General features: G+C 41.2%; 1 protein-coding gene across 1 annotated transcript in view; it reads right to left on the minus strand.

Moving 5' to 3' along the window:
- The window catches only part of LOC129829765 (probable phospholipid-transporting ATPase IIA), a 37,956-nt gene that overhangs the window by 6,128 nt on the left and 5,237 nt on the right, over positions 1 to 26,591 (minus strand). Inside the window, exons 2-26 of the mRNA XM_055891672.1 lie at positions 24,155 to 24,299; positions 21,858 to 21,971; positions 21,608 to 21,716; positions 19,570 to 19,628; positions 17,796 to 17,847; positions 16,492 to 16,586; positions 16,235 to 16,315; positions 16,007 to 16,082; positions 15,379 to 15,455; positions 14,916 to 15,076; positions 14,533 to 14,675; positions 13,702 to 13,814; positions 12,627 to 12,836; positions 9,564 to 9,725; positions 8,777 to 8,869; positions 8,499 to 8,582; positions 7,104 to 7,274; positions 6,737 to 6,835; positions 5,340 to 5,429; positions 4,851 to 4,995; positions 4,385 to 4,449; positions 3,686 to 3,841; positions 1,498 to 1,562; positions 998 to 1,106; positions 696 to 753 (exon numbers count right to left, since the gene is read on the minus strand). Coding sequence (XP_055747647.1) covers positions 696 to 753; positions 998 to 1,106; positions 1,498 to 1,562; positions 3,686 to 3,841; positions 4,385 to 4,449; positions 4,851 to 4,995; positions 5,340 to 5,429; positions 6,737 to 6,835; positions 7,104 to 7,274; positions 8,499 to 8,582; positions 8,777 to 8,869; positions 9,564 to 9,725; positions 12,627 to 12,836; positions 13,702 to 13,814; positions 14,533 to 14,675; positions 14,916 to 15,076; positions 15,379 to 15,455; positions 16,007 to 16,082; positions 16,235 to 16,315; positions 16,492 to 16,586; positions 17,796 to 17,847; positions 19,570 to 19,628; positions 21,608 to 21,716; positions 21,858 to 21,971; positions 24,155 to 24,299 — 2,732 coding nt within the window. The remainder of the gene's footprint in view (positions 1 to 695; positions 754 to 997; positions 1,107 to 1,497; positions 1,563 to 3,685; positions 3,842 to 4,384; positions 4,450 to 4,850; positions 4,996 to 5,339; positions 5,430 to 6,736; positions 6,836 to 7,103; positions 7,275 to 8,498; positions 8,583 to 8,776; positions 8,870 to 9,563; positions 9,726 to 12,626; positions 12,837 to 13,701; positions 13,815 to 14,532; positions 14,676 to 14,915; positions 15,077 to 15,378; positions 15,456 to 16,006; positions 16,083 to 16,234; positions 16,316 to 16,491; positions 16,587 to 17,795; positions 17,848 to 19,569; positions 19,629 to 21,607; positions 21,717 to 21,857; positions 21,972 to 24,154; positions 24,300 to 26,591) is intronic.

The raw sequence follows: 26,591 nt of genomic DNA on the forward strand, positions 1-26,591 counted from the left end.
CATACAGTATCACAGTTATGTATAAAATACAGCAACATTGTACTTCAATGTATTGCTTATACACATCACATCGTTGGGATAAACCAGATGTACATTTTCCGTTGGACATTTGGTACATTGGACAATAAAATTATATTATTCATATAAAAGCATACAAAACATTTATTCCATGGACAACTGTTATGGAATCGATACCAAACAACCCACCAATGTCCTTAAACACAGAAACCAAAGCACACTCAATAGCAAATAAGGATAAAAAGGATCATGTCAAAGGAAACATCAGAATATTGTGCCACACTCTGTTTGAGAGGGATGGGAGGTAGTGATTGAGCGCTGAGCTGTAGACTAAAGGTTTAGGGTGTAGCATTGGATGATTCTGGCAACGCCTTTGCAATACCAATAGTCCTTGTTGGAAAACCACCTTAGGTTATTTAACATTTACAAACCACAGACATCAATAAACTCCACTACTAGCAATTAAGAAGAAAGTGCGTGGGCTGGTGGGGAGCATCATGGATCGTACACCACAGGGCAGAGCAGTTTCTAAAGTACTATCTGTGTGAGAGAGGCCTAAAGGAATTAACAAAAAAAACACAACAAATTCCTAAGAATCTATAGGAATGCCTATCAATAGCTACTCAAGCGTTTATTTCCACTTATTTCCATTACACATGGCATCAATGTCTTCTTACCTTGGTAGATACTTATTAGGACCCATATCAGAAAGGTCTTAAAGGACAGAGGTCGACCCTGAGAGAGGAATAGAAAAATAACACATTTCATTTAATACAATATAATTATTTATAAATACACTCAGGATAACAGTGACATTAAATGAAAGCTGAATAGAGTTCAAAATAAATGTGTGTATATACTGTAGGTATACTACTCTGAAGGTTATGGAGGTTTATGCAGTACATCATTTTGAAATAATGCATATTATACTGCCATATTCGATAGCCAATAAAGTAATATAATGAAGACAGTGTATTACCTTTAGGAGATCCTTATATAACTCAGGATAGAGCATAGCTACTTCTGACTTCACATCTTTATCCAACACGAGGGAGAACACAGGGAACATGGTGTAGATGGTGGAGTAGCTAGAATAAAGAACAAACTATTTAATGGAAATTGATCAATGATTTATGTAAGAAATGAAACACAAAAATTATGTTTTATCTAAAGTTATCCAGGTAAATGTAAAAAAATACAGTTATTACATTTTTCCCCAAATTATTGAACATTTCAGGCATCTAATTTCCTGACATTTCGCTAAATCGATTTGATCTCCATTCTAAGGCTGAAAAGAGGGTCTTTTGATGAGGTTTTGATGACTAAGCAGGGTTAAAGTAATTTATTTTTTTCCCTACATTCAACCCAATACAACAATACGTCATCACAATCTCAATGTCATAGCAATCCGACTAACAGTTGAAATGCCATCCTGATAAGCTACCGCTATTGAGAAAAGATCAGCTCAGCCCAGCTCACCCAATAATGAGAAATCCTTGGTAGAGGGGGACAGACGCAAAGTAGAAGACAGAGGAGAAGACAGCCTGGGGGAAGAAGAAACCATGAATGAGTCATCACCATAGCAAAATGGTATTATACTGTGAAAGAGTTCATCTGTGTATATCAGAGGGTTAGAGTTAATATCAGAATAAATGGTGGATTGGCCGCTGTGGGTGAAAATCCAGCACTTGCAGAAAGAGGAAATTAGAAATACAGTGCATTCGGGAAAGTGTTCAGCCCCTTTGACTTAAAAAAATAATAATTGTTATAGCTTTATTCTAAAATGTCTTAAATAGTTTCCCCCCCTCATCAATCTACACACAATACCCCATAATTACAAAGCAAAAACAGGTTCAGAAAATTTGGCAAATTTGTATTTAAAAAAAAAACCTGAAATATGACATTATTCAGACCCTTTACTCAGTACTTTGTTGAAGCACATTTGGCAGCGATTACAGCCTCGAGTCTTCTGGGGTATGACGCCACGAGCTTGACACACCTCTATTTGGGGAGTTTCTCCCATTCTTCTCTGCAGATCCTGTCATGTTGGATGTGGAGCGTCGCTGCACAGCTATTGCAGGTCTCTCCAGAGATGATCGATTGGGTTTATGTACGGGCTCTGGCTGGGCCACTCATGGACATTCAGAGACTTGCCCCGAAGCCACTCCTGCGTTGTCTTGGCTGTGTGCTTTGGGTCGTTTTCCTGTTGGAGTCTGAGGTCCTATGTGCTCTGGAGCAGGTTTTCATCAAGGATCTCTCTGTACTTTGCTCCGTTCATCTTGCCCTCAATCCTGACTTGTCTTCCAGCCCCTGCCGCTGAAAAACATTCCCACAGCATGATACTGCCACCACCACCATGCTTCACAATCACAGGATGGTGCCTGGTTTCCTCCAAATGTGACGCTTGACATTCAGGCCTAAGAGTTCAATCTTGGTTTCATCAGACCAAAGAATCTTGTTTCTCATGGTCTGAGAGTCCTTAAGTGTCTTTTGGCAAACTCCAAGCAGGCTGTCATGTAACTACATGATTCCATATGTGTTATTTCATAGTTTTGATGTCTTCACTATTATTCTACAATATAGAAAATAGTAAAAATAAAGAAAAACCCTGGAATGAGTAGATGTGTCCAAACTTTTGACTGGCACTGTATATCTGAGCGATATAAGAAAGATCAGTATTTTTTTATTTTTTTATTATTATTCTTTTTTTTTCTCTTCTTTTTTTTAACATGTATTGAACCCCTTATTTTTGGCATTAAACAGTCCCCATTTATACTTCCATTCATTTTTTGAACTAGTACCTTCAGATGAGTCTTATGAGGACTGTGGGCGTCCTAGAGCAAAACAACTGACATACGTGTTTGTGAGTATCTCACCTTTCCACAGAGGGTCATATTAGTGTGTAGCTACAGACAGAAGTTGGCAGATCGGCTGTACCAACTTCAGACATTTCCTAAGATGCTTGTGGGGGGCATAGAGCAAAACGGAGAACAGCATCGTGTCCGCAAGGACGCTACAGACGATTTTGGGAGAAGACAGATTTTGGGGATTTCTCATGGTCTGACAAACATCGCTCTAGCTCTGTCACCTTTCAAAGCAGATGTGGAAGTGCGACAAAAAAAACTGATATCTCTATCTTAAATTGACAGATTTTTATGGGGAATTTTTTATTATGCTAATTAGATTTCCGCTGGGGAGTAGAAATCGACTCTATGGGGTTAACAGCTGTGGTTGTGGGCAGTGTTAATCCGAGACACATTGGAGGCCTCCCAAACTAGTCTATGGCCTGGTCTGGGAGACTAGAGGGCTGAAGACCTGGCCTTGTACTTGGGCTGTGTACTCACTAGGGCTAAAAAGGGGGGGGGGGGGGGGGGGGGGTGAAGGCGAGTTCCTGGGGTCCCCTGCTCTGACTCATTCCCCACCCTGCTCCACCTCTCTATGCCTGGCCCAAGGTACTCTCACTACCCACTGGCTCTGGGGCTGGTGCTGCATGGTGACTGGGCTTCCAGGGAAGCTGCTGGCACTCCCTGTCCTGACACTCCCTATCCTGTTTCACCATTTGGTACCCTAGTCCTGACTCACTCCCCACCCCGTTCCACCATTTGGTACCCTAGTCCTGACTCACTCCCCACCCCGTTCCACCATTTGGTACCCTGGTCCTGCCTACCTGCATGGTGCTGATGCACAGGCTCCGGTGGATGACAAACTGGGAGAGACCGGCGGATCTCTTGTAGCTGTTCCGCCCATGGACCATGAGGAGTCGGCCCAAGTGCTTGAACTGAGTCACAGAGAAGTCCGCAGCCAGCGATGCCTGTTTCCCTTCCTGTCAACCAACAACATGGTGGTGGAATTTTTAAGACATTCTGAGATACATTTAGAAAAGGTTAGCAAAGGTCTTTGGTAACCAGAATAACACTTTTTACGAGTGTATATAAAGAAAAGTTTGGAGGAAAAGTTTAAACTACTGCCACTTGAGTAAACAAGTTCCCTATTTCTGCCACAGTTAAATCAATATTTACCAACTTTTGAGTTGATGTGGAGCTCTGGTCCATAGTTAATGAAGGAGCAAGGTGTCCATGAAGTAAGAACTCTACATGGTTGACCTGTCAGCACTACAGTTCAAGCAGTCCCAATCAGAACAGAAGACAATACCACATTGTCAGAAGACAATGTCACATTCATTTCCTTTACACCCATGACATGTTTTCACACAGTCAAAAAGTGCATGATATGACATAGTGACAAATGTATGTTAAATGGTGCTCTGGCCAGAGGGGCTCCAGCTCTCAGGAAACACACGACACAGACAGCAGCGACAGTGTGTGAAAGCAGAGCAACAGGGCGACAGGGACAGAGAGGTTCTTACTTTGCCCTCCACTCCCACGCCACAGTCGGCTTCCTGGATCATGCTGACATCGTTTCCTCCGTCCCCTAAGAGAAAACAAACAGACATCAGTGGAAGTGTCAGGAGGAACACGTCTGTTAATGTGACTCACAGCAGAGAGGGCTTTGTGTGTGTATGTGTGTATGTTCGTGTGTCTGTCTGTGTCTGCCTGCCTGCCTGTCTGTCTGTGTGTGCGTGCGACATCCTCGATCAGACCTCAATCATTACCATAAGAAAATACTATGATGCAAACTGTTTATCAAGTTTATATCATGAAAACAATACCATCCAATATCTTAAAATGTACAGGTCAGTAACCCTGCAGTTAGCTGTAATTGGAGAGTTTTAGTGAGCTGAATTTAGAGTAGGCTATTTGTTAACTCTGTAACTGTGTATACTGTAATGTCCCAATAGAGAAAGGCTTGGGGCTGACACTGGGCAGACTCACCTACAGCACAGGTGAGTTTGCCTGTGCGCTCCTGCAGCAGCCGGACTATCTGGGCCTTCTGGGTCGGAGCACAGCGGCAACACACCACGGCAGGACACTGACACGCCAGCTCCATAAACTCATATTCATAGAACTTCAGACACACCTGCAGGAGAAGCAGAGTATGACAGACGAGGGTTGAACAACCACCGGGGCCAACGACCAACTGTGGTTTATGTCTGGATCTTTATCATTGATATAGACTCCTTGCTCAACGTCTGTTACATTTATCTAGGCAGTTGTCAATTGAGACTCAAAACAATGCAGCAGTGTGAATGGATAAGACTCAACACCGGCTGACGTTTCTCAAGTGTCTCAGTCAGTCGAACATTGGTTAAAGTCTATTACCAATACCACAGCTACCACCAAAGGCCTCTTCAGTAATAGTGCTTTGGTTTGGTTTACACAGATAAGGTAAAGTATTCAGAGTGAGGACGGTGCACAGCTTACCTCCAGTGAGTCCCCTGATATGACCAGAGCACAGTCGTGTTTCCTCCTGAAAGCGTTGAGCTCCAGATGGGCCTCTCCTCGTGTCGTCACCTAGGACCACAGACAGTACATGGCTTCCCATCATGTCAGAGACACACAGATAGCTATCTAACCCACAGCAACAGGAGTAGCTGCTCTCCTGACTGCAACTGTCAACCACACTCTAGATTAGCATCAGGGTGAACTGATCAACTGCCAAATGTTGAACAAATGTAAGGTGTGAAACCATAAGGACGACCAGGACATGAACCCACTAATACATGGCTGATTTTGTGGATTTATATAGACTACTATTTCTAATGAAATATGGAGGTTAATTGTGTGGACATTACAATAGGGCAAGTTGTCTAACCTAAGGTCCATCCATATTAAGAAGAAAACATCCCATAGTTTCTGCAACTGTGTCAAACTTATATGTGGACTCGGAATTCCAGAAATGTGGAACTGGAAATGACAACAAGACATCAATCTGTCAACCAATGTTATGCACTGGTATGGCTATATTCCTCTCCTATTGCGTGTTCATACGTCAAGTCGTCAACCCAGTGCCATTTGTGTCGAACCAGGAAGCCAATAGCAGATGCCTTGGCTATTGGACCACTCAACAGTCACAGCCCCTGCCTGCCCTCCTCTGCTGGGAGAAGCTAAGGGATTGTTTTCATGCTGTGCCAGCCATTGTTATCCTCTTCCAGTAACAACTGTTGTACGCTTGTCCTAACCTTCCTACGGCAGGCAAGCTTTTCTGCAACTGGACGAAGGCCAAAAGGGAAGTCAACAGACTATCAAAGCAATTGTGCTGTTTGAGAGCTAAGCCTGCAAAACAAATTAGAAAGTTAGGTTCTCTGTCTGTGTTCCCTCAGGAAGTGGTTCAGCTGGTACTCACAGGCCTGTTTCCAGACCTGGGGTCAAATAGCATTTAAAATCATTCAAATATATGTACTATAAGTGTTTGTTTTAGACTGCCTGTAGTGCTAGTCAAGCACAGCTTAAGTATTTGAAACAATATCAAATAGTATTTGAACCCAGGTCTGGAAGGCTCTGGTCTGGTTGACACTGGCTTGAATGCTTATTCTTGTGAGAGGTGATTTATTGTTGGGCCAGCCAAATAGCCAGCGGATCCAGGCTGGGCTAGGCTGGGTTACATGGCTGGGGGACTACATAAGCACAGCTATGGGCCTTCACCACACAGAGGATGGATGTCCGCATGAGGTCAGTGCAGACGACAGGAAACTGTGGATGGTCCGATGAACTAGGAATGACCCCTTATGCTAAAGCTATTAATTCCAAATCACAATAAACATTATATTCAAAGTGCAGTGGTTGAAAAGAAAAATGCCCTCTACTGCTTCTCCACTCACCGAATTAAAGATGTGGATTTCCTGGTTGCGGGTCACCAGATGAGCGTTCTTAGCCGTGCATGTGGCTGTTTCCAGCTTATCTCCAGTTAACATCCACACCTACACAGGTAAAACAGTTTTAAAATGACATTTGTGTGTGATTAACACGTTTTACATTTCTTATCCACATTCAAACAATGACACAATACATAACAACAGTTTGAGAGGGCATAAAGCCCAGGGATAAATAAAGTGTATTGAAAAAAAGTATGAAAATGTATGCACTCTGGATAAGAGCGTCTGCTAAATGACTAAAACGTCAATTTAAAATGTATTGAAGTGAATTGTTGCTGAGGCCGTCTACCCCCCTGCCCCGGTGACCCCTGACCTTGATGCCTGCATTACGTAGGATCTCCAGGGTGGGCCGTACGTCAGCCTGCAGTTGGTCCTCCACCCCTGTCAAACACAGCAGCTCCATCTCCATCTCCAGGCTCTCGATCACCGTGGCAACCTTCAGAGACCGGTCGTGCACACTCAGCTTGGCCTGGAAATAGCGGGCCTGTGGAGAATGTAACGAGACAAATGAGAGACATTATCCGAATATAGTATATTGGAGTTTAGCTAGTTTGATTTATTAACTGTCAAACATACAAAATCGTCAATTGTAACATGTTTTAGATGAGAAGGATTTGGAAGGAGCAAGTAAATGTCCAGCAGTCTCCAGCTCAGAGGAGATAAAACAAAAAACTAATCTGAGAGACTCACTCAGGAACACAAGATCTGTGCATGAGTCACCACCGCCCAGCAGCCAGCTCTCACAATTATACACTCAGGCAATGGGCCTGGTGGAGCTGCAGGGGAGACACTGCCTATCTGCCCGCCCTCCCACCCTGCATTGAGAATGGGAGTGTGTGTGTGTGTGTGTGTGTGTGTGTGTGTGTGTGTGTGTGTGTGTGTGTGTGTGTGTGTGTGTGAGAGAGAGGGATATCCAAGTATCAAACAACACACTTGACATCTTAAGAACAATGGTGAGTATCTGTGGAAAGTATTTTGTATTTGTTGTTGTTGGCAGGTAGGCTACCTAGCAGATATAAAAGACTTGAGAGAACATGACAACTCCAAGACAACACCTGGAATGAGTGTATTTTGTGTAGGACGATAAACAAATTAGTGCTATATTGTCATCCAACACAAATGTACATTTCTTTAATCTCATAAGGAGTGGCACTAATAATAATAATACACTGGTAAGGTAAAAACAACACATGCAGAGGGAGGTGCAGCAACTAGTAAATTCATGTTATTGTAAGCATATTACCACACCTGGTTTCACATGTCATACCCAGATGTTGGTCAAAATAAATTTCCCTTCTCTTTATGGCACTATATGGATGTGCTCAAACCAAGATGGATACCCTAAGCTTCAGCCTCACTAATGAGTTTGTCAAATGGCTATGACACACTGAAATGTCAAGGTCGCTAACGGTGGGCTTGGTTACTCAGAACAGTCAATTCATTCTCCATCTAAACATCCTCCTCCTTCTGTTGGCTTGGGTTACCACACAGTCCCATACTCGATGGAACAACATGACAACAGTACTCCCTGACGAAGGCCATGCAGCCGAAACGCGTCGGTTTTTAAACAACATTGTTTCTATTGAACATGCCATACTAATAAAGGCATTTTAATTAATTATATGAAGAGTGCCTTGGTCCTCCTTTCTTTTTGATGACAACAGTTACATTGAAGCTCGACCAAAGACAGAGAGGGCATGCTACTAACCTCAAAGTCTTGGTACTGTTCCTCTGTTAGAGACTTCTTGGAAACGACCAAGACCCTCAGGCCTTCCCTGGCCATATTTCCACACTGGAAGAAAGAGCAAAAGTAACACCAAAACGTTAATATCAGAACGTTCAAACATACACAAGGACTGAACCTTCCCAAGAAAGGGAAAATTGACAGCAACACCCTAAAGATGACCGCAACACGCTATAATCAATTCATGGTGGTCGTTAATTAAAACTAAAATGACGTGTTTTAATAGAGGAAACCAAAAATACCTCTTCTTCCAGCCAATCATTATACTGGACGATGCCTGCCATCACTACGTCTGCACCCTTCATGTAGAAGGTAATTTCTCCTGTAGACTCATCCTGTAAAATAGACCATTCACTGTCAATACCTTAATTCAATGCTTGACAAACAAAATTGAAGAAAAACATTCACATCAATCAATAAGGTGCACTCAGGGGTTTCCCATCCAACTCTCAGCACCTGTGTAGAGGTGCACATAAAGGATTAGTTTATTATTGTTGGTTGGTGGCTTAGAAAGGGAAAATTATTTTGGTGTTAATGTTCACAAGGGGTCTCAAACATGTTTGAAAATATTTTCTTGAAGAAGCCAAGTTTAATCGCAGCTTTCCTGAAGTAGAGTTATACCAGGTCTATCCAAGCCAGGTCTATCCATCAATAGTCATGCAGACAGCATGCAGACAGCACAGAGACTTAGTCATCGGAGTTCATAGCAGGGTAAAGTCTGTCTTAGATCAGCCTATGTCTTGATAGATAAATGGATCAATGCCCAGGATCAAAAGCCATAAAATGTATCTTAAAAAAGAGCAGTTGGTCCCAAACAGTTGGCCCTACTGATATCAGCTATACAATGGATCTTTCAAAAGAGTAGTTACATCAAAACACAGACAGTTGGCCGGCAATCAAGCAAAATACAAATGATCTTCCACAATACATTAGATCAGCTGAGGAAAGCATACACCTCTGGCAACTGTAAAGGGATGTCTCAAATTTGAATTTTCAAATCAAACTCATATCCTAGTCAGCAGCACTCACTCGAATTATGATTCCCATTCGCTTGCTCTCATAGGTGAAAGGGAATATCTGCAGGATGGTGAAGTTCAGGATCTGTCCACTAGGAGTCCTCAGCTGCATGGAGTTCTGGTCCCGTCCGACCAGTGTCAGACCCACACTCTCTGTCCACTGCACCAGCGAAACCTAGCAACAGTTTGGTGAATGGGTGGTTATAAAAATACATAAATTTGATGAGGTAAAAGGAGAATGGACCATTTTAGCATGATGTTAATCTTGGTTAACCCAGAACTAAAGTATTGCGTAATTGGTCAGATAGTCAATGAAGTTCTGGGTCCATAGTGTTAATAGAAGAGATAGAATGAGCGAATCCAGCTCCAACCTCTCTCTTTGCAATTTACAGGCAAGTCTTTGGGCCAAATGTCCCCTCTCCTTCCAAAATTCGAAAGATGCTAACACTTGCAAAATCGTGATTTGTCCAAATAACCAGTGACGAAAAACCCAAGCACTGGAACTAATGCTGCCGATCTCACACATCCCGTTTTATCATGACAGATCTACAGTACCATTTATGTTTACGTAGTCGTTTCACGAGAGACATGATGTACCTTTTCACAGGACAAATGAAAGAACAGGAAATATAAATCTGAGTAGCACATCTACTTCAGCTCAAATCAATAATAAAAGCATTTTCTGCACTCAGAGTATTGATGGACAAGCTAGGAAGACAATTTTAAAAGACAATGCCACATGTTCTTTCTGGTCTCTTTTGAAGGGCACATGAGGATAATGCCAAACAGACGACATTTGGAATGATTGAAAGAGTCACTTTTGGGGGGGGGTGGGGGGGGGGGGGTCAGAAGTTATTTTTCCCAATAACTTCCAGACCACCAGCACAAGATCAAAAACACAATTCATCCCTCATGCCTACACTGACCAGTCTCTAATTTCAATCTCAGATGGACAGGAAGAGGCGTCAATTGGACCCTAAACACTTCCAAAGTCCGGTCCCAAACCAAGCCTCTTCCAGCTAACAAACAATACATATTTTATGCTAATATTTGGCCTGAGGCTATGCTTGGCTAATGGTAGTCTTGAGCTGAACTCTATAATGATCAACAAAGCTCTGACTACCTTGTGTGTTGGTCATACAAGTTGGGGAGAATGAGGTGTTTGACTTAGTCATGGTAACATTAGTAAGGCTACATTCACTATGGATATGTGCAGTGAATTGGCTCCAACGCAACAGCACCACCTAGTCATGGGAATGTCTAGGAATTAATTGAGCTGGATCTGCTACTGGCGAATGTCTGGAGTCAAAACCACAGCTTGGCAGAAGCTACAATTCTTATTGGCCCTGCTTGGAAGTAGAACCCTCAGGAAATACTTTATACTCTGCCTTTTTTATAGGAACACACTTCTCTTGAGTCGATATCACAATCAATATATTATACATAATACATATGATATACTAAATAAGCAGATGTAAAAGCACAAGTTTTGGAATAATATCTCCACACAACATCCAGGACTATTCATTTTGATTTCATAAAAAACAGGTTATATCTGCCAAACATGTACAGGTAACTGCCTAATAAAGAAAACACTTGAGTAAATGAGGGATACAAAGTATATTCAAAACAGGTGCTGCCACACAGGTGTGGAATTAACATCCCATCATGCTTAGAGTCATGTATAAAAATAATGGGCAGGCCCAGTTGCCCATTATTTTGCCTTCCATGGCTAGAAGAAGAAATCTCAGTGACTTTGAAAGAGGGGTGATTGTTGGGGCACGCTTGGCAGGAGCTTCAGTGACGAAGACAGCTCAACTTGCTGATGTTTCACGATATGCCATAGCCGTCTCAGTCTCCAGATCTCATCCCAATTGAACACTTATGGTTGATTCTGGAGTGGCGCCTGAGACAGTGTTTTCCACCACTATTAACAAAACACCAAATTATGGAATTTTTTGTTGAAGAATGGTGTTTCATACCTCCAATAGTGTTCCAGACACTTGTAGAATCTATGCCAAAGTGCACTGAAGCTGTTCTGGCAGCCCTAACGCCCTATCAAGACACTCAGTTGGTATTTCCTCTTTTTGGCAATTACCTGTATCACATCCAACAATGCAAGTTAGATAAATGGCTTAAGATTGGACTGCTATAAACCATGCATGCAACTGCCACTGACATTGTGACCACTACCACCGGCAGCCAACAGTCAACACCATATCTATATATAGACTTCCTGAGAAGCCATAGGAAAGCAAACTGAATTTGAGCCAAGATCATTTCAAGCTGATACAATATACCTATTTTAACAACTGCAAAAACATTCAATCAAGAAAGGATTCTATTCTATTGTAACTTGTGAGAAATCTTGGAACAGGACAGGAGTTTCAAGACTCATATACATATTTGTGAGAGAAAAAAAACAAATGCTTGTATTGCATGAAGTTGAGCATACAATAAGCCACAGCTCACCATAAAACAAAAGCTGTGGGCCATATCAAAGTATCTAATACTAAGGTAAAATATTCAAAGAGGGAATAGGTTAGCTGAAATCCAATAGACTGGGGAGCACATTAAGGAAATGTGTATTTACACTACGGGAAATGGATCAAGCTGAATTCCTCCTCAATCTTCTTCCTGGACTTCAAATGATTCATAGCGATCAATGACATAGCTAGGTACACGTGTCATTAGTCTCCTCAAGGCTTCCTTCAAAGGCAGCAGGCATCAGGTAGTCCACTGCAACAACCGCTAAGGGTTCAAACTTCAAGATCACTTGAAGTGACCCTCTCCATCATTTAACTTGGACTCTATTATTCTACTGTCACAAACCTACTGTAATGGGCCTAGTGACAATTCCCTTTAACCTTCCTGAGGGTGTTGAGTAGACAACTCACATTTCTCCCAGGCAATTTTTGTAGATGTTGGTCTACTGTATCTTTAACAAAAAACAATATTATAACCTTGCCAAGCAAATGTCAACTGTTAATTAATTATTTGTATAAAACACTAACAACCCCTGGTTGCTATATTTTGGGACAGCTATGTCTAGTAGTTAGGGTGAGCCGTTGTGTACCTCGTCTGGGCTGGCAGCTTGGTAAACCCTACAGGTATCCTCATAATGCTGCTCTGCCTCGGCCTGGTCCGTCACGCCGTTGGCCTCGTACGCGGGCGTCACACAGTGCACCAGGGCGATGGCCTTCACCGCCTCATGCACACGGCTGCTGATGGTCTTACGAACCTTAGTGGCTGCCGGAACTCTGGATGCTGGGAGGTCATGAGAGGGCTGTGGAGAGGAAGGTGCAGAAAATAAAAGTTATCCGACTGAGTTGGAGCATCTGTCTACCTGCAAGGTTTTCAATAATTAGTAGTGTTTTTTAATAATAAACTTTTTTTTTTCTCAGCCATTGATTGACAAACAGTCATCACATAAATAAATGATTTGTGGGGAATATATACTGTAATGTATATATACAGTACATGTAACTGTGAGCTGCCTTATTCAGTAACTATGGCAACAAAGTATATGGAATATATGAGTTTTGTAGTGCTAAAACATAACACTTCTCTGAACTTACTCAGTTCTATAACGACTACTAACCAAGTCATTTAACTAATCCTACCCTATTCATTCATACCATCCACAGAAAGTAAACACAACCAGGTGTGTAACAAAATAAGAAATATGAACGATTAGCTGTAGCATCTTGCTGCTGCTATTTTTAGGCTGGGGGTTGTGTTTCCACAGGGGTTAATGGTGGAGTCATTAAACTAGGGCAGGTCAGTGCTAGTGGGCTCTGGGGCTAGTGGCTAATCCGGTTTCCTTCTCCACTAACCTCTGGTGTCAAAGGGACAAAGAATGTCATTAGGGGTCAGGAAGCATTCAGCCAAATAATAATCACATAGTTGATATGCTGTCCAAAAGATATGCCCTAAAGACAAGGGTTGTTATTGGTTTTCACACAGAATTCTTTTGAGTTTTCAAGCATTGACTGTCTCACCAATTAGTAATTCATTGCCCACAGCCCATATGGACTGATGCAGAGCCACAGGTCTACATAGAGAGTTTGGCCATTGTCGTTTCTGTCAATGCGTCTCTATGTGCGCCACAACTAACTCAATATGGCTCGGTGGTGATGGTTATTGTTTACCTGTGTGTAGGCACTGAACACGTGGCTCTGCACCTCGTCCATGGAGTCCATTCCATAGGCCACCGTTCCAAGATGGAGGCGACGAAACACCATTTCATTCTGGGTAAGAGTCCCTGCATCAAACACACAACCACAATTTATACTATTTGTAACATTTCTACTGATCGTGGGGTTATATGCACTGGTGTCAGAAGTGTTGGAAGCGAGATGGTAGTGTTGATGTTAAAATGATTATCATAATTTAAACATAGTGATTTTCATTCTATAGTACAGTCACACTATGATCTACAAGTCAAGTATCTTTCCATGCTGTCAGTGTCCTGACTGTCCTCACACTTTAAAAACCCCTCTCTCTGTAGCTAGTATTTCAGGATGACCTGAGAAGCCCCTACAGCACCTGCATTAGACTGACCTTTGACGCATAGGCCCCGTCGCCCTGATCATGGACAGGCTTGCCCTAGCACTATCACAATGAACATAACCGTAGCAAATCTTCAACACTATCAACTCTCATACAACAGACTGACATGTTGGGGCAATGTCCTCTTCTGACTACTAAAGCAAGATACAGGCATTTGGCATTGTCTTATATTGTAGCACTAGCCACTACTCGTCCTGTGCACTTCAACATTTAGTAGTTTTATGCAAACCTTATACTTTACTGTCATGTTTTATTACCATAGTTACATCTTATGTGAATTGACTAAGCTGACAGTTTATGGAGGCACTCTCACCTCTTAAGCTCAATACAGAGTCCCCAGCCACACAGCCGTGATAGTCCGGCAGTCAATAATGACATATTTATGTCTATAAACCACAAAAGTAGCAGACCTGTTTTGTCAGTGAGCAGGTAGGAGATGCGTCCCAGTTGTTCAGGTATAGTGCTGGCCCTGACCACCGTACCAGGGATCTTAGAGTCTCTTCTGATCATCCAGCTGAACACCATCTTACCCATGTCCAGGTTCACACGCAAGCTGGACACAAAGTTCACATTTTATTCATTTAATAAAATGTGGATATTAATGGGTTTAGGTTGTCCATCAAACATGCACATAAGGATATGTAGAAACAATTAAGTAAGGATAGATTTTATGTAAATGTAAGCCTCAACTGAAAATACCAACTTTTGGTCTTAAACCTGCTGTTAAATGTTGTTAAATATGGATTTATTAATTGCTCATTTAAATGAAATAGAAAGTGTGTTAATCTCCTACCTGATGGGGACAATGTTGGAGAAAAGCAGCAGGAAGCGGAAGATCTGCAGATACCAACGGCCGGCAAAGTGTTGGAGGGCCACCATGACCAGAGACACCACCACCAAAGCCCCAAACAGGATCTTGGTTAAACAGTTCACTTCCAGGTCAAATAGGCCAACCTACAAGAGATGATACATGAGAATGACATCAGGCAGTACACGTCAAAACACTCTAAACACAATATTATGGAACAACTGTTGAAATGTTATGATTATTGAGTATTGGTAGCGGTTTATTTTACAGTACATAAATTGACCAGGGTATTTTCTTTTTTTAAGACCTTGAAAAAGGGTAACAACACAGTAATAAACTATGAATTACCATGGAAACAGTACCGTAAAATAAAGTTCTACCAGAATATTTGCATGACTTTATGTACTAAAGGAAAGCGTCATGTGCAAGGTGTTTAACATTAATATACCTTGTGCCTTGGGTCTGAGGTGTTCATCACACTCCGGAGTTCCTTGCCTGTGTAAGTAACTACTCCTACCACAGTGCCTACAGAGACAGAACATTCAAGTAATGGACTGAAACTTTGAAAATGACAAGTCTCGAATCATAAACCATATAATAAAGCATGTAGAAGACTTCCCTTGATGTGAATGCATGTTTTGAAATGTATAACGACAGTAGTACATGAGAGTTTGCCAATTTGCCATTGGCATATGACTACCATATGCTATATACAGTAGGTTAGACCCTGAAATCTCTGTGTAGTGTTTTTTCCCTTTAGGGAAACGTTGTATCTTATGGTTAACTACCCCTGAACTAGTTTTAAATGACCAAATGTCTGATTGCGCCGGTGTGTGTGTGTGTGTGTGTGTGTGTGTGTGTGTGTGTGTGTGTGTGTGTGTGTGTGTGTGTGTGTGGTGTGTAGGAGGACAAATCATCAGCACATCAAGCGTGGAGGAAGTAATGCCTCATCACGGCTCTAGGGATGGATGGAGGGAGAGGGATGGAGGAAGGGCTGGTACTGGTTCCTTCCATGTTTTAGCTGCTTCAGTGGAGAGAGAGAGAAAGAGCACACCACTGGGGGAGTTGGTATTTACCAGAGGCGATGACAGTGCTGGCCCAAAGGGTATTCTCAATACTGAGACTCTCATTGACTGGAGGGTCTCCATCCTCCTAAAGCACAGTGGACACAAAACACAGATGGAACATTACTCCATGAAAACAGAAAGTCTTTCATCAAAGTTCACTATATATGGTGGGAATTATCTTTATGCAAGTCTTAAACAAGAAAAGTAAAATATAATTGTCCAGGCCCTAACACTCACCCTGGTGAAAGTGCCAATAAAGTTGTGGATGTCAATGTTTGGTTCCTCGGCATACACATAGGATCTGATCTGGAGAAGATCCTGGAGGAGCAATCACAACATGGTCACTTATCAATAAGCGATAACAATTCCAAGAACATCACCCAAAAACATGAGATGTGGCATTACTTTACTAAATCTTTCTGCAGTCAGTGCAGTTCAGTGCCAACATCGTGTTCTACTAAAAGATAGATCAGCCATCTGGTCTGGTGACTCACAGCAGCAGTGGGCAGTCTCTGAGTACAGGCCACTGGGTGGCGTAGTTTCCAGTCCGTCTCCCCGTCCAGTTGGTCAGTACGCAGGAAGCAGGAGCCTAGAACAAGGCAGAAGTGAGGAAAATAACTGATCCAGAATGGAGTCACAGACACCTCTAGGGGGCACCGTTGTGTAGGCTTTAGAGATTGCAGAAGCATTCAGTTATAGGGCATCCATGGTACAAATAACTACATTCTGTCCATTTAAAAAAATGAAATGTGTTACCCTATGTAAATAATGATAATATAAAAACGTGTCAATTTTGCCACATGCGTCAACTTCGAGCATTCTTTTATTTGGTGCATCCTTCATCCCCTCTATCTTTCAACATAAACATATCTTACCAAATGACTTACTGCAAAATAGTACTCAAATATATGAATGGTGCCCAACTGCACATTACTCTGGGGATCAAAAAGAAAGTGAAGAGGTATCCATGCCAACCCAACCCTCCTCCCCCCACAGCCTCCAGTAACCCCAGTTCCTCCTGGTCTGCGTCATCCTGCCTGCCTGTCTATAGATGAGAACACTGGGCCTAGCTAGCCTCTTCATAATTGACCTAATGGCCTCCATGTGTCAGAGAGATAACCAACTAACCACTCTTTCCAGTAAAATAAACATGTTGTTTTTCCTCCCCCCACAGGAAAGCACAACCACAACCAAGCATGCTTCATCTAGTTTGTGTTACTCCAAATCAAGATTATAAAAGTGTAAGGTTGTCGTACTCCAAATGTTTTAGCTCACATTTCCGATGGATCCTAACAGCTGCTAGTTATCGAGGGGGTGGTGGTGTACTTGTTTAGAAAACAACAAGCCTGTTGGAGATGGCATTGTTTTGCATGGGAGCAATTCATTCTGTTTCTGTCACCACTCTTTCAAATCTCATCCAATTCCACATTTGTTTATTCAGATTAGGCTCAGTCTTTGTACCTTGGTTCCCCAGTTTTCTCTTTGCATTTTATATGTTCTTTCTATTCTACACTTTGCCTGTCTTGGTGATTTTCCTTAGGAACTAACTTGCAATTTAAAAGACAAAAATGGTCAGGGGAAATGAATGGACCATGCTTCTTCTGTCTTCTAACACAACCCGTCCCCCCCAACCACCACTTTGAACGATAGCCTACTGGACCCAATTACAATTTAGACATTGTTGCACTTCCTGTCCTGGCTCTAGGCTAATCCCTTCACCTCACCACCCTTTTTAAACATGCCATTACCCTAACTATCCTGTTTTGGAGATTTGAATGAATGACCAGCAGATGTTTACCATTTCTTTCAGAGGTCCTTAAGAAGATCATGTCAGCAGGAACTCGCTGGTTCTACAAAGAAAAGACAGAAATAAAGAAAAACACAACTTCAACTTGCATCCTGTTCTTCTAACCCCCCCTCTATAACTGTAGACGTTCAGAATTTGCTTTAATGTGCTACATTACCTGCATTCAGCTAGTCACAATAATAATCCCTGCAGCAAATCATCCAGCCTTACCCTGAATAGGAGTCTGACCAGGCTTTACACTCTGTTTGACCCAGACTCCACTGTGACTGAGTCCTGGTCAGAGTAATTGGAAGATGAATTCTTAACACTATTTAAGTTGACAGATTTCAAAACATTGAGTTGGACATTGATTATTTTAAGTGGTCGATGGGTTTAATAAAGATTCACTGTGGCACTTCAGATCAATGCGGTGGTACACATTTTGAATGTTATGAAAAAATAAATGTTTTAACAAATTTCAAATCAGAAGATCATAACAATTCAGATTTCGATTTACTTTCAATGTCTCCTCAGTCATGGATAAAAAATATCACATTTATAAAGAGAACAACATGTGTGACCTATCCTTCAAAGACTCCCAGAATCCACTCTTTCTACAGTAGCCAGTAAAAAATACTGTTAGGAGTTGGAATGTCTATTTTAATTACTTGAGATACTTTTAACAACATAGTGGCGGCAGGTAGCCTAGCGGTTAGAGCATTGGGCCAATAACCGAAAGGTTGCTAACTCGAATCCCCAAGCTACAAGGTGAAACATCTTTTGAAGTGCCCTTGAGCAAGGCACTTAACCCTAATTGCTCCAAGGTCCCTGTTGATAATGGCTGACCCTGGCCATGACCCCACTCTCAGGGGGAGTTGGAATATGCAAAGAATATTTCAATTTCACACATGCGTATAATACATACTTGTACATGTCTGAAATAGGACAAATATAACCTAACAAATTATATTTTTTTATAATGTTACCAGTGATGATGCCATTTGTGATGCTAATTTGAATGGCACAATTGATTGCATTATTTTAACTTTCCCACATGGATATGCCAACTTAATGGCATTTTAAGTGAACTATCTGGTAAGAATGCATTGGTATTTTCTGGGTGGTCTATATCCTACTAATCTCAGCTAACCCAGAACTTTAATCTTGCGAAATTGGTCAGATGCTCGATTAAGTTCTGAGTCCATACGTGTTAAGAGAAGAGATAGAAAACAACGAGCAGAACCGGAATGAAGAGCTCCACCCTCTCTCTTTGCAAGTTACGGGCAAGTCTTTGGGCCAAATGTCCCCTTTCCTTCCAAAATTCGAAAGATGCTAACACCTGCAAAATCGTGATTTGTCCAAATAACCAGTGACGAAAAACCCAAGCACTGGAACTAATGCTGCCGATCTCACACATCCCGTTTTAGCATGACAGATCTACAGTACCATTAAGGTAGCCTGTCCACGAGAGATTAATATCCTACAAGTGTTGCTTCAATTTTTTGTCAATATCATCAATAATCCAAATGTCAAATGTTTGGTTCTGATCCAATTAAGTTAATTTAAAGTTTGTGTCAGTTACGTCTGCATTGAGCTTGACAGACTCAAGCTCAGAAACATTGATCACAAGATTACAAAATCTTTAACTCCTTTCACCTCAAGTCACCAGTCTAGCAGATTAACAGACCAATCATTATTTGTCATATTTGGCAACTTTGCTATACTGGTATGTAGTAGGCCTAATTCATTGATGCAGTCGAGGCGAAATCTACGAAGTGCTTCAAACCTTTTCCACGATTATAAGGTCTCCAACTTGAATGCCACTACTTTTCACCTTCACAGTGCCTGAAATAAAAACAAACGTAAAATGAATATTCAATAAGCGTTTTCAGATTGCAGAACGTTGAGTTGACTAAATTCAGTGTGAAAATCATAATGGTATTGTGGTTAGATCAGAAATTAAGGATGAATGTTGTTTTATGGACATTCCATTCCTCTTAGGAGGGGAAGAATAGAGTAAAACAACCCAAACAAGTAAAAATCTAAAACATCCATGTAAACATTCACATGGCTCACACAGGTTTTTTATGGAAGTGCCACATCCTGGTACCATTAACGTCATTCAAAGACACTTAAAACCCTAGTCTTCATTCTCCCTACTTCTCTTCTCATGGCCCATACATACAAAAACACTATTCAGCTCACTGTTTACGCCAAACTGTCTCCTCCAGGTTACCTTGCAAATGTAGACAACTGTTGTTATAGATTTCCTTCCACTAAATGTGGGGGGAAAGTAATTTTCCATGTAGGCCTTCAGATCTGAAAGAATGTTGGGAGGGTGGGGGGGGGGGTGTTGAGCCTTTTCTCTCATTCCATTTGGAATGAACAGGCAAAATTGTTTGGAGCGGGTCACTAACCCTTGACCTTTGCTGTGACCTCAGGCTTTTGCATATGTAATACATTAATATTGCTATGCATTTAGGTTTATTGGGCTTGAAAACCCATTCTGTTTCACTTATTTTTATTATCTGAGTTTAGTCTACTTTACACAAATCTGCTAACACAAACTAAACTTTCCCAATAAGCTTCAGAAATAATTGGTCAGAAGTCAAAATACTGAGGAGAAAGAAACTACTTTAAAATTATGAATCATACATTCCTACAGGATGACGCAAAAATCCTTGGTGGACGACTGACATCAAAACATAAATTAACAGCATGTTTTGCTCTTGATAAAGTAGCTACTTTCTCAAAGCAAAACAATCTACAGGCATTTAATGCCATTATCTCTCTCACCCTGTGCAACAAGACAGGCCACTGGGGCCACTATCATGGAAGCAACCATATATTGTGTTTATTGATAAAACAAGCTGCCAGATCAAAGGGGAAAAGTGATGGAAACCGCAAGAGGTCTCCAGGTTTTTATTGCTAGTAGCACTTTATTCCAAGCCCTCTTATGTGTACACTTTTACATCCCTGCTTTGAATTAGCCATCACTCCCCTCCCACCCAGGACCCGCTCCCCTCCCACCCAGGACCCGCTCCCCTCCCACCCAGGACCCGCTCCCCTCCCACCCAGGACCCGCTCCCCTCCCACCCAGGACCCACTCCCCTGTCAGCTTAGACAGTACCGGACCAAGCTCATACAGTTAACTGGACTGGAGACCAGGGTTGGAGTTAATTCCACAAATTCAATTAAATTCCCTCTCCCAGGAAATTCCATTTCATACAAATTCCAGGTCACTCTTTGCATTCAGAGATAATTCAAATCCTCTCAATTTCAATGTTAGGTAAATTCCAAGAATTCAATTCCCCGTTCAATATTATCACCAACAATTCCACAAATTCCAATTAAATTCCCTCCGGCTTTCAGGCTGATCATGTCACTGTTCAGACTGCCTCACTATATGGGAAATATAGAAATACAAGTTAAAATAAATCTTTCAATCAACTTTTGATTCTAAATGCGTTAATTCCATTCACTGGGAAATCCAATTCAATTCCAAAGATTAAATGTGTTTACAATTCAATTCCAATTCAAACAGTCCAAACAGTCTAAAACCAATACAATTTCAATTCCATTCCATGAAGATTGTTGAAATTCGATTTCAAGAATTTAACTGTAATTTCAAATTCAATTTGAATAGACCCCAACTCTATTAGAGACACCCACTATTCAGATACTTGTATTATACTGAATAGACACATCAGAAAACTACTGTAGGTCATTAATTGGTTGGAGTGGTTACTTTGGATCTGTTTATAAACATATTTATGTTGTTGTTTATTCTTCTTATTGGGTACCAATTTCAAACAAACCCTTACCTCTTATTGAGAGCTTGCTATATATCTGTGAATTCACTTCTTTGTCTCGACAATAACATCTGATCTCTTCAACTGCTTCTCTCATAATGGTAATAATCAAAACAATTCCCTGAAATACAAAAATATAAGAAAAACCTTCTACATGTGTAAAATTACAAATTAGAACAAGTATCTTGTTTTTAGCAAGTGATTGGTGGATCATGTGAATACTTGATGCTACATTACTTTGACAAAATGCTACACTGCTTACCAAAGGAACCCAGTAGGTGTACAGAGCACCTAGCCTGAGCTCATTGACAAACTGAGAACAGGCCAGGAGCAGAAAGTACAAGTTGAAGAAGTACTTGAACTGATTAAACAGCACCTGAGAAAACAAAACAGAACAATATGATTTCACATAAATCAGCCAACCACAAATATGTACGTACATTAGGGGCATTATAATATATGCACGTGACAAGATATTGATCACTAAGGGTTCAGTTGAGACAAAAATAAGCTTATAGTTTCAGACATATCCACACACAAACTCTAATATACAGTACTCTAATATACAGTACCAGTCAAAAGTTTGGACACACCTACTCATTCAAGTATTTATTTTTATTTTTTTTACTATTTTCTACATTGTAGAATAAAAGTGAAGACATCAAAACTATGAAATAACACATATGGAATCATGTAGTAACCCAAAAAGTGTTAAACAAATCAAAATATATTCTATATTTGAGATTCTTCAAAGTAGCCAACCTTTGCCTTGATGACAGCTTTGCACACTCTTGGCATTATCTCAAACAGCTTCATGAGGAATGCTTTTCCAACAGTCTTGAAGGAGTTCCCACATATGCTGAGCACTTGTTGGCTGCACTCTGTGGTCCAACTCATCCAAAACCATCTCAATTGGGTTGAGGTCGGGTGATGGTGGAGGCCAGGTCATCTGATGCCAGCTCTGTTACTTGAACTCTGTGAAGCATTAATGTGCGCTGCAATCTGAGTTGCAGTTAACTCTATTGAACGTATCCTCTGCAGCAGAGGTAACTCTGGGTCTTCCTTTCCTGTGGCTGTCCTCAAGAGAGCCAGTTTCATCATAGCGCAAGGTGGTTTTTGCAACTGCAATTGAAGAAATGTTCTTGACATTTTCTGCATTGACTGACCATCATGTCTTAAAGTAATGATGGACTGTCGTTTCTCTTTGCTTATTTCAGATGTTCTTGCCATAATATGGACTTGGTCTTTTACCAAATAGGGCTCTCTTCTGTATACCACCCCTACCTTGTCACAACACAACTGATTGGCTCGAACGCATTATGAAGGAAAGAAATCCCACAACTTTTAACAAGGCACACCTGTTAATTTAAATGCATTCCAGGTGACTATCTCATGAAGCTGGTTGAGAGAATGCCAAGAGTGTGCAAAATTGTCATCAAGACAAAGGGTGGCTACTTTGAAGAATTTATTTAACATTTTTTTGGTTACTTCATGATTCCATATGTGTTATTTCATAGTTTTGATGTCTTCACTTTTATTCTACAATGTAGAAAATAGTAAAAATAAAGAAAAAACGGGAATGAGTAAGTGTGTCCAAACTTTTGACTGGTACTGTATACATGATATATCTCAACACAGACGGACATCAACTTTTCCAGTGCCACCCACAGTCAAGTATAGATTTAACAGTCACACATAGCTGAATTTCATTACCACCAATGTGCAAGATTACTACAAAGGGAAAGTTTGTGTTCTCTCATTGCTACTGTGAGTAATTTCCTCAACTACTGACAGGTGACAGTGAACACTCACACAACAAGAATAATGTTGATTTGAGAATGTGTGAATTTGCAATGCAAAAAGGACTGGTCTTCTTGTTTTTCCTACTTTTAATGCATGACTTAATATCCAAAAAAGGCACAATGTTTAAGACTAGATAATGTCTGAAAACCAAATTCATATGAAAATTGGGCTCAGAAAATCAGAAAGTTAAAAAAAAAGTTCCTTACTATTCTTTCCGTGGTTTAGTTTTAATTAGAGACTCAACAACTACAGTAGAGGCACACTAGTCTATACGGCACAGGCTAACATGAGTGCTCATTTGATTAGAATCAGTGTCCACCAACCAACTATTCGAATCTATGGGGTCAGCTCTACTGCTCACTCTCCACTTTGCCACTAAACCGCTAACGCCACTTTGCCACTAAACCGCTAACTCCACTTTGCCACTAAACCAATAACTCCAATTTGCCACTAAACCAATAACTCCAATTTGCCACTAAACCAATAACTCCAATTTGCCACTAAACCAATAACTCCACTTTGCCATTAAACCAATAACTCCACTTTGCCATTAAACCAATAACTCCACTTTGCCATTAAACCAATAACTCCACTTTGCCATTAAACCAATAACTCCACTTTGCCATTAAACCAATAACTCCACTTTGCCATTAAACCAATAACTCCACTTTGCCACTAAACTAATTCCGGCTTGTTGTGTTGTGAATGAGGAGCAGATGACGGTTGCTTGGTTGACCCGGAGTACCCGACACTCACCCCTGGGAGGAAGGTGAAGAAGTTATACTTCTGGTTATTAATGACGTTCCGGGGGTACCTCTGCTCCCTCTTCTCTGGGTGGCCCAGCCACACCCTCCGCGGCTGGAAGTCCCCCATGCCGCAGCACCTCGACCACGGGCAGCACCTGAGGAACACCAGTGTAGTTCATCATTAGGGCTGGTTTCCTGGATGCAGGTTAAGCTTACTCCTAGACCTGTACATCACAAAGAGTCTCAGGGTAGTGCAGATGTAGGATCAGTCTTGCCTTTTTAATTATAATGAGTATATGGACAGATCAACACTCCTACTCTGAGATGCTTTTGAACACTGGCCCTAGACTAAAAAAAGAATGCTCAAAGAAGAAATTCCAATACAATGCTTTTTAGTCCATGACTAGGAATAATCTGTGTCCGGGAAACTGGCCATTTTAGAGTTTTCCTCTCACTGAAATGCCACCACAATAATATGTAAATACTACAGTTGAAGTCAGAAGTTTACATGCACCTTAGCCAAATACATTTAAACTCAGTTTTTCACAACTTCTGACATCTAATCCTTGCAAAAAGTCCCTGTCTAAGGTCAGTCAGGATCACCACTTTATTTTAAGAATGTGAAATGTCAGAATAAGAGAGAACGATTTATTTCAGCTTTAATTTCTTTCATCACATTCCCAGTTAGTCAGCAGTTTACATACATTAAATTAGTATTTGGTAGCATTGCCTTTAAATTGTTTAACTTGGGTCAAACGTTTCGGGTAACCTTCCATAAGCTTCCCACAATAAGTTGGGTGAATTTTGGCCCATTCCTCCTAACAGAGCTGGTGTAATTGAGTCAGGTTTGTATGCCTCCTTGCTTGCACACGCTTTTTCAGTTCTGCTGACAAATTTTCGTTAGATGAGGTCAGGGCTTTGTGATGGCCACTCTAATACCTTGACTTTGTTGTCTTAAGCCATTTGCCACAACTTGGAAGTATGCTTGGGGTCATTGTCCATTTGGAAGACCCATTTGCAACCAAGCTTTAACTTCCTGACTGATGTCTTAAGATGTTGCTTTAATATATCCACATAATTTTCCTCCCTCATGATGCCATCTATTTTGTGAAGTGCACCAGTCCCTCCTGCAGCAAAGCACCACCAGAACATGATACTCCCACCCTGTGCTTCACAGTTGGGATGGTGTTCTTTGGGTTGCAAGCCTCCCCCTTTTTCCTCCAAACATAACGATGGTCATTATGGCCAAACAGTTCTATTTTTGTTTCACCAGACCAGAGGACATTTCTCCAAAATGTACAATCGTTGTCCCCATGTGCAGTTGCAAACCGTAGTCTGGCTTTTTATTGGCGGTTTTGGAGCAGTGGCTTCTTCCTTGCTGAGCGGCCTTTCAGGTTATGTCGATATAGGACTCGTTTTACTGTGGATATAGATACTTTTGTACCTGTTTCCTCCAGCATCTTCACAAGGTCCTTTGCTGTTGTTCTGGGATTGATTTGCACTTTTCGCACCAAAGTACGTTCATCTCTAGGAGACAGAACTCGTCTCCTTCCTGAGCGGTATGACAGCTGCGTGGTCCCATAGTGTTTATACTTGCGTACTATTGTTTGTACAGATGAGCGTGGTACCTTCAGGCATTTGGAAATTGCTCCCAAAGATGAACCATACTTGGAGGTCTACAATTTTTTTCTGAGGTCTTGGCTGATTTCTTTTGCTTTTCCCATGATGTCAAGCAAAGAAGCACTGAGTTTGAAGGTAGGCCTTGAAATACATCCACAGCTACACCTCCAATTGACTCAAATGTCAATTAGCCTATCAGAGGCTTCTAAAGCCATCACATAATTTTCTGGAATTTTCCAAGCTGTTTAAAGGCACAGTCAACTTAGTGTACGTAAACTTCTGACCCACTGGAATTGTGATTCAGTGAATGATAAGTGAAATAATCTGTCTGTAAACAATTGTTAGAAAAATTACTTGTGTCATGCACAAAGTAGATGTCCTAACTGATTTGCTAAAACTATAGTTTGGTAACAAGAAATTTGTGGAGTGGTTGAAAAATGGGTTTTAATGACTCCAACCTAACTGTATGTAAACTTCCAACTTCAACTGTATGTTTCCTACGGTGGTGTGGATGGCTTCAGTCAAGCAATAGGGCCATAGAGGTGGGTCCTGAGTCAGTAAATATTGGCATCATGTGTTAGGCATTAAGGCCCTAGTTTCATACACCCTTCTCAAACAAAATATTCCACTTCATCTAAGCAAGCAGCCAGCAGGTAACCTAACCTTATGGCTTACCATGTGTCATAATGGTCAGATCAAATATTGTATATATATTCTAAATACTAATTACTTGGATAATGAATCACTAACTGTGGATGAAGTGAGAAATTGAACCCCTTCTAATTCCCAAAATAGGAAGCTGTGTTCAAACTGGGGCTGACTGCTTG

This window comes from Salvelinus fontinalis, chromosome 31, assembly GCF_029448725.1.
Source record: "Salvelinus fontinalis isolate EN_2023a chromosome 31, ASM2944872v1, whole genome shotgun sequence".
Lineage (NCBI taxonomy): Eukaryota > Metazoa > Chordata > Actinopteri > Salmoniformes > Salmonidae > Salvelinus > Salvelinus fontinalis.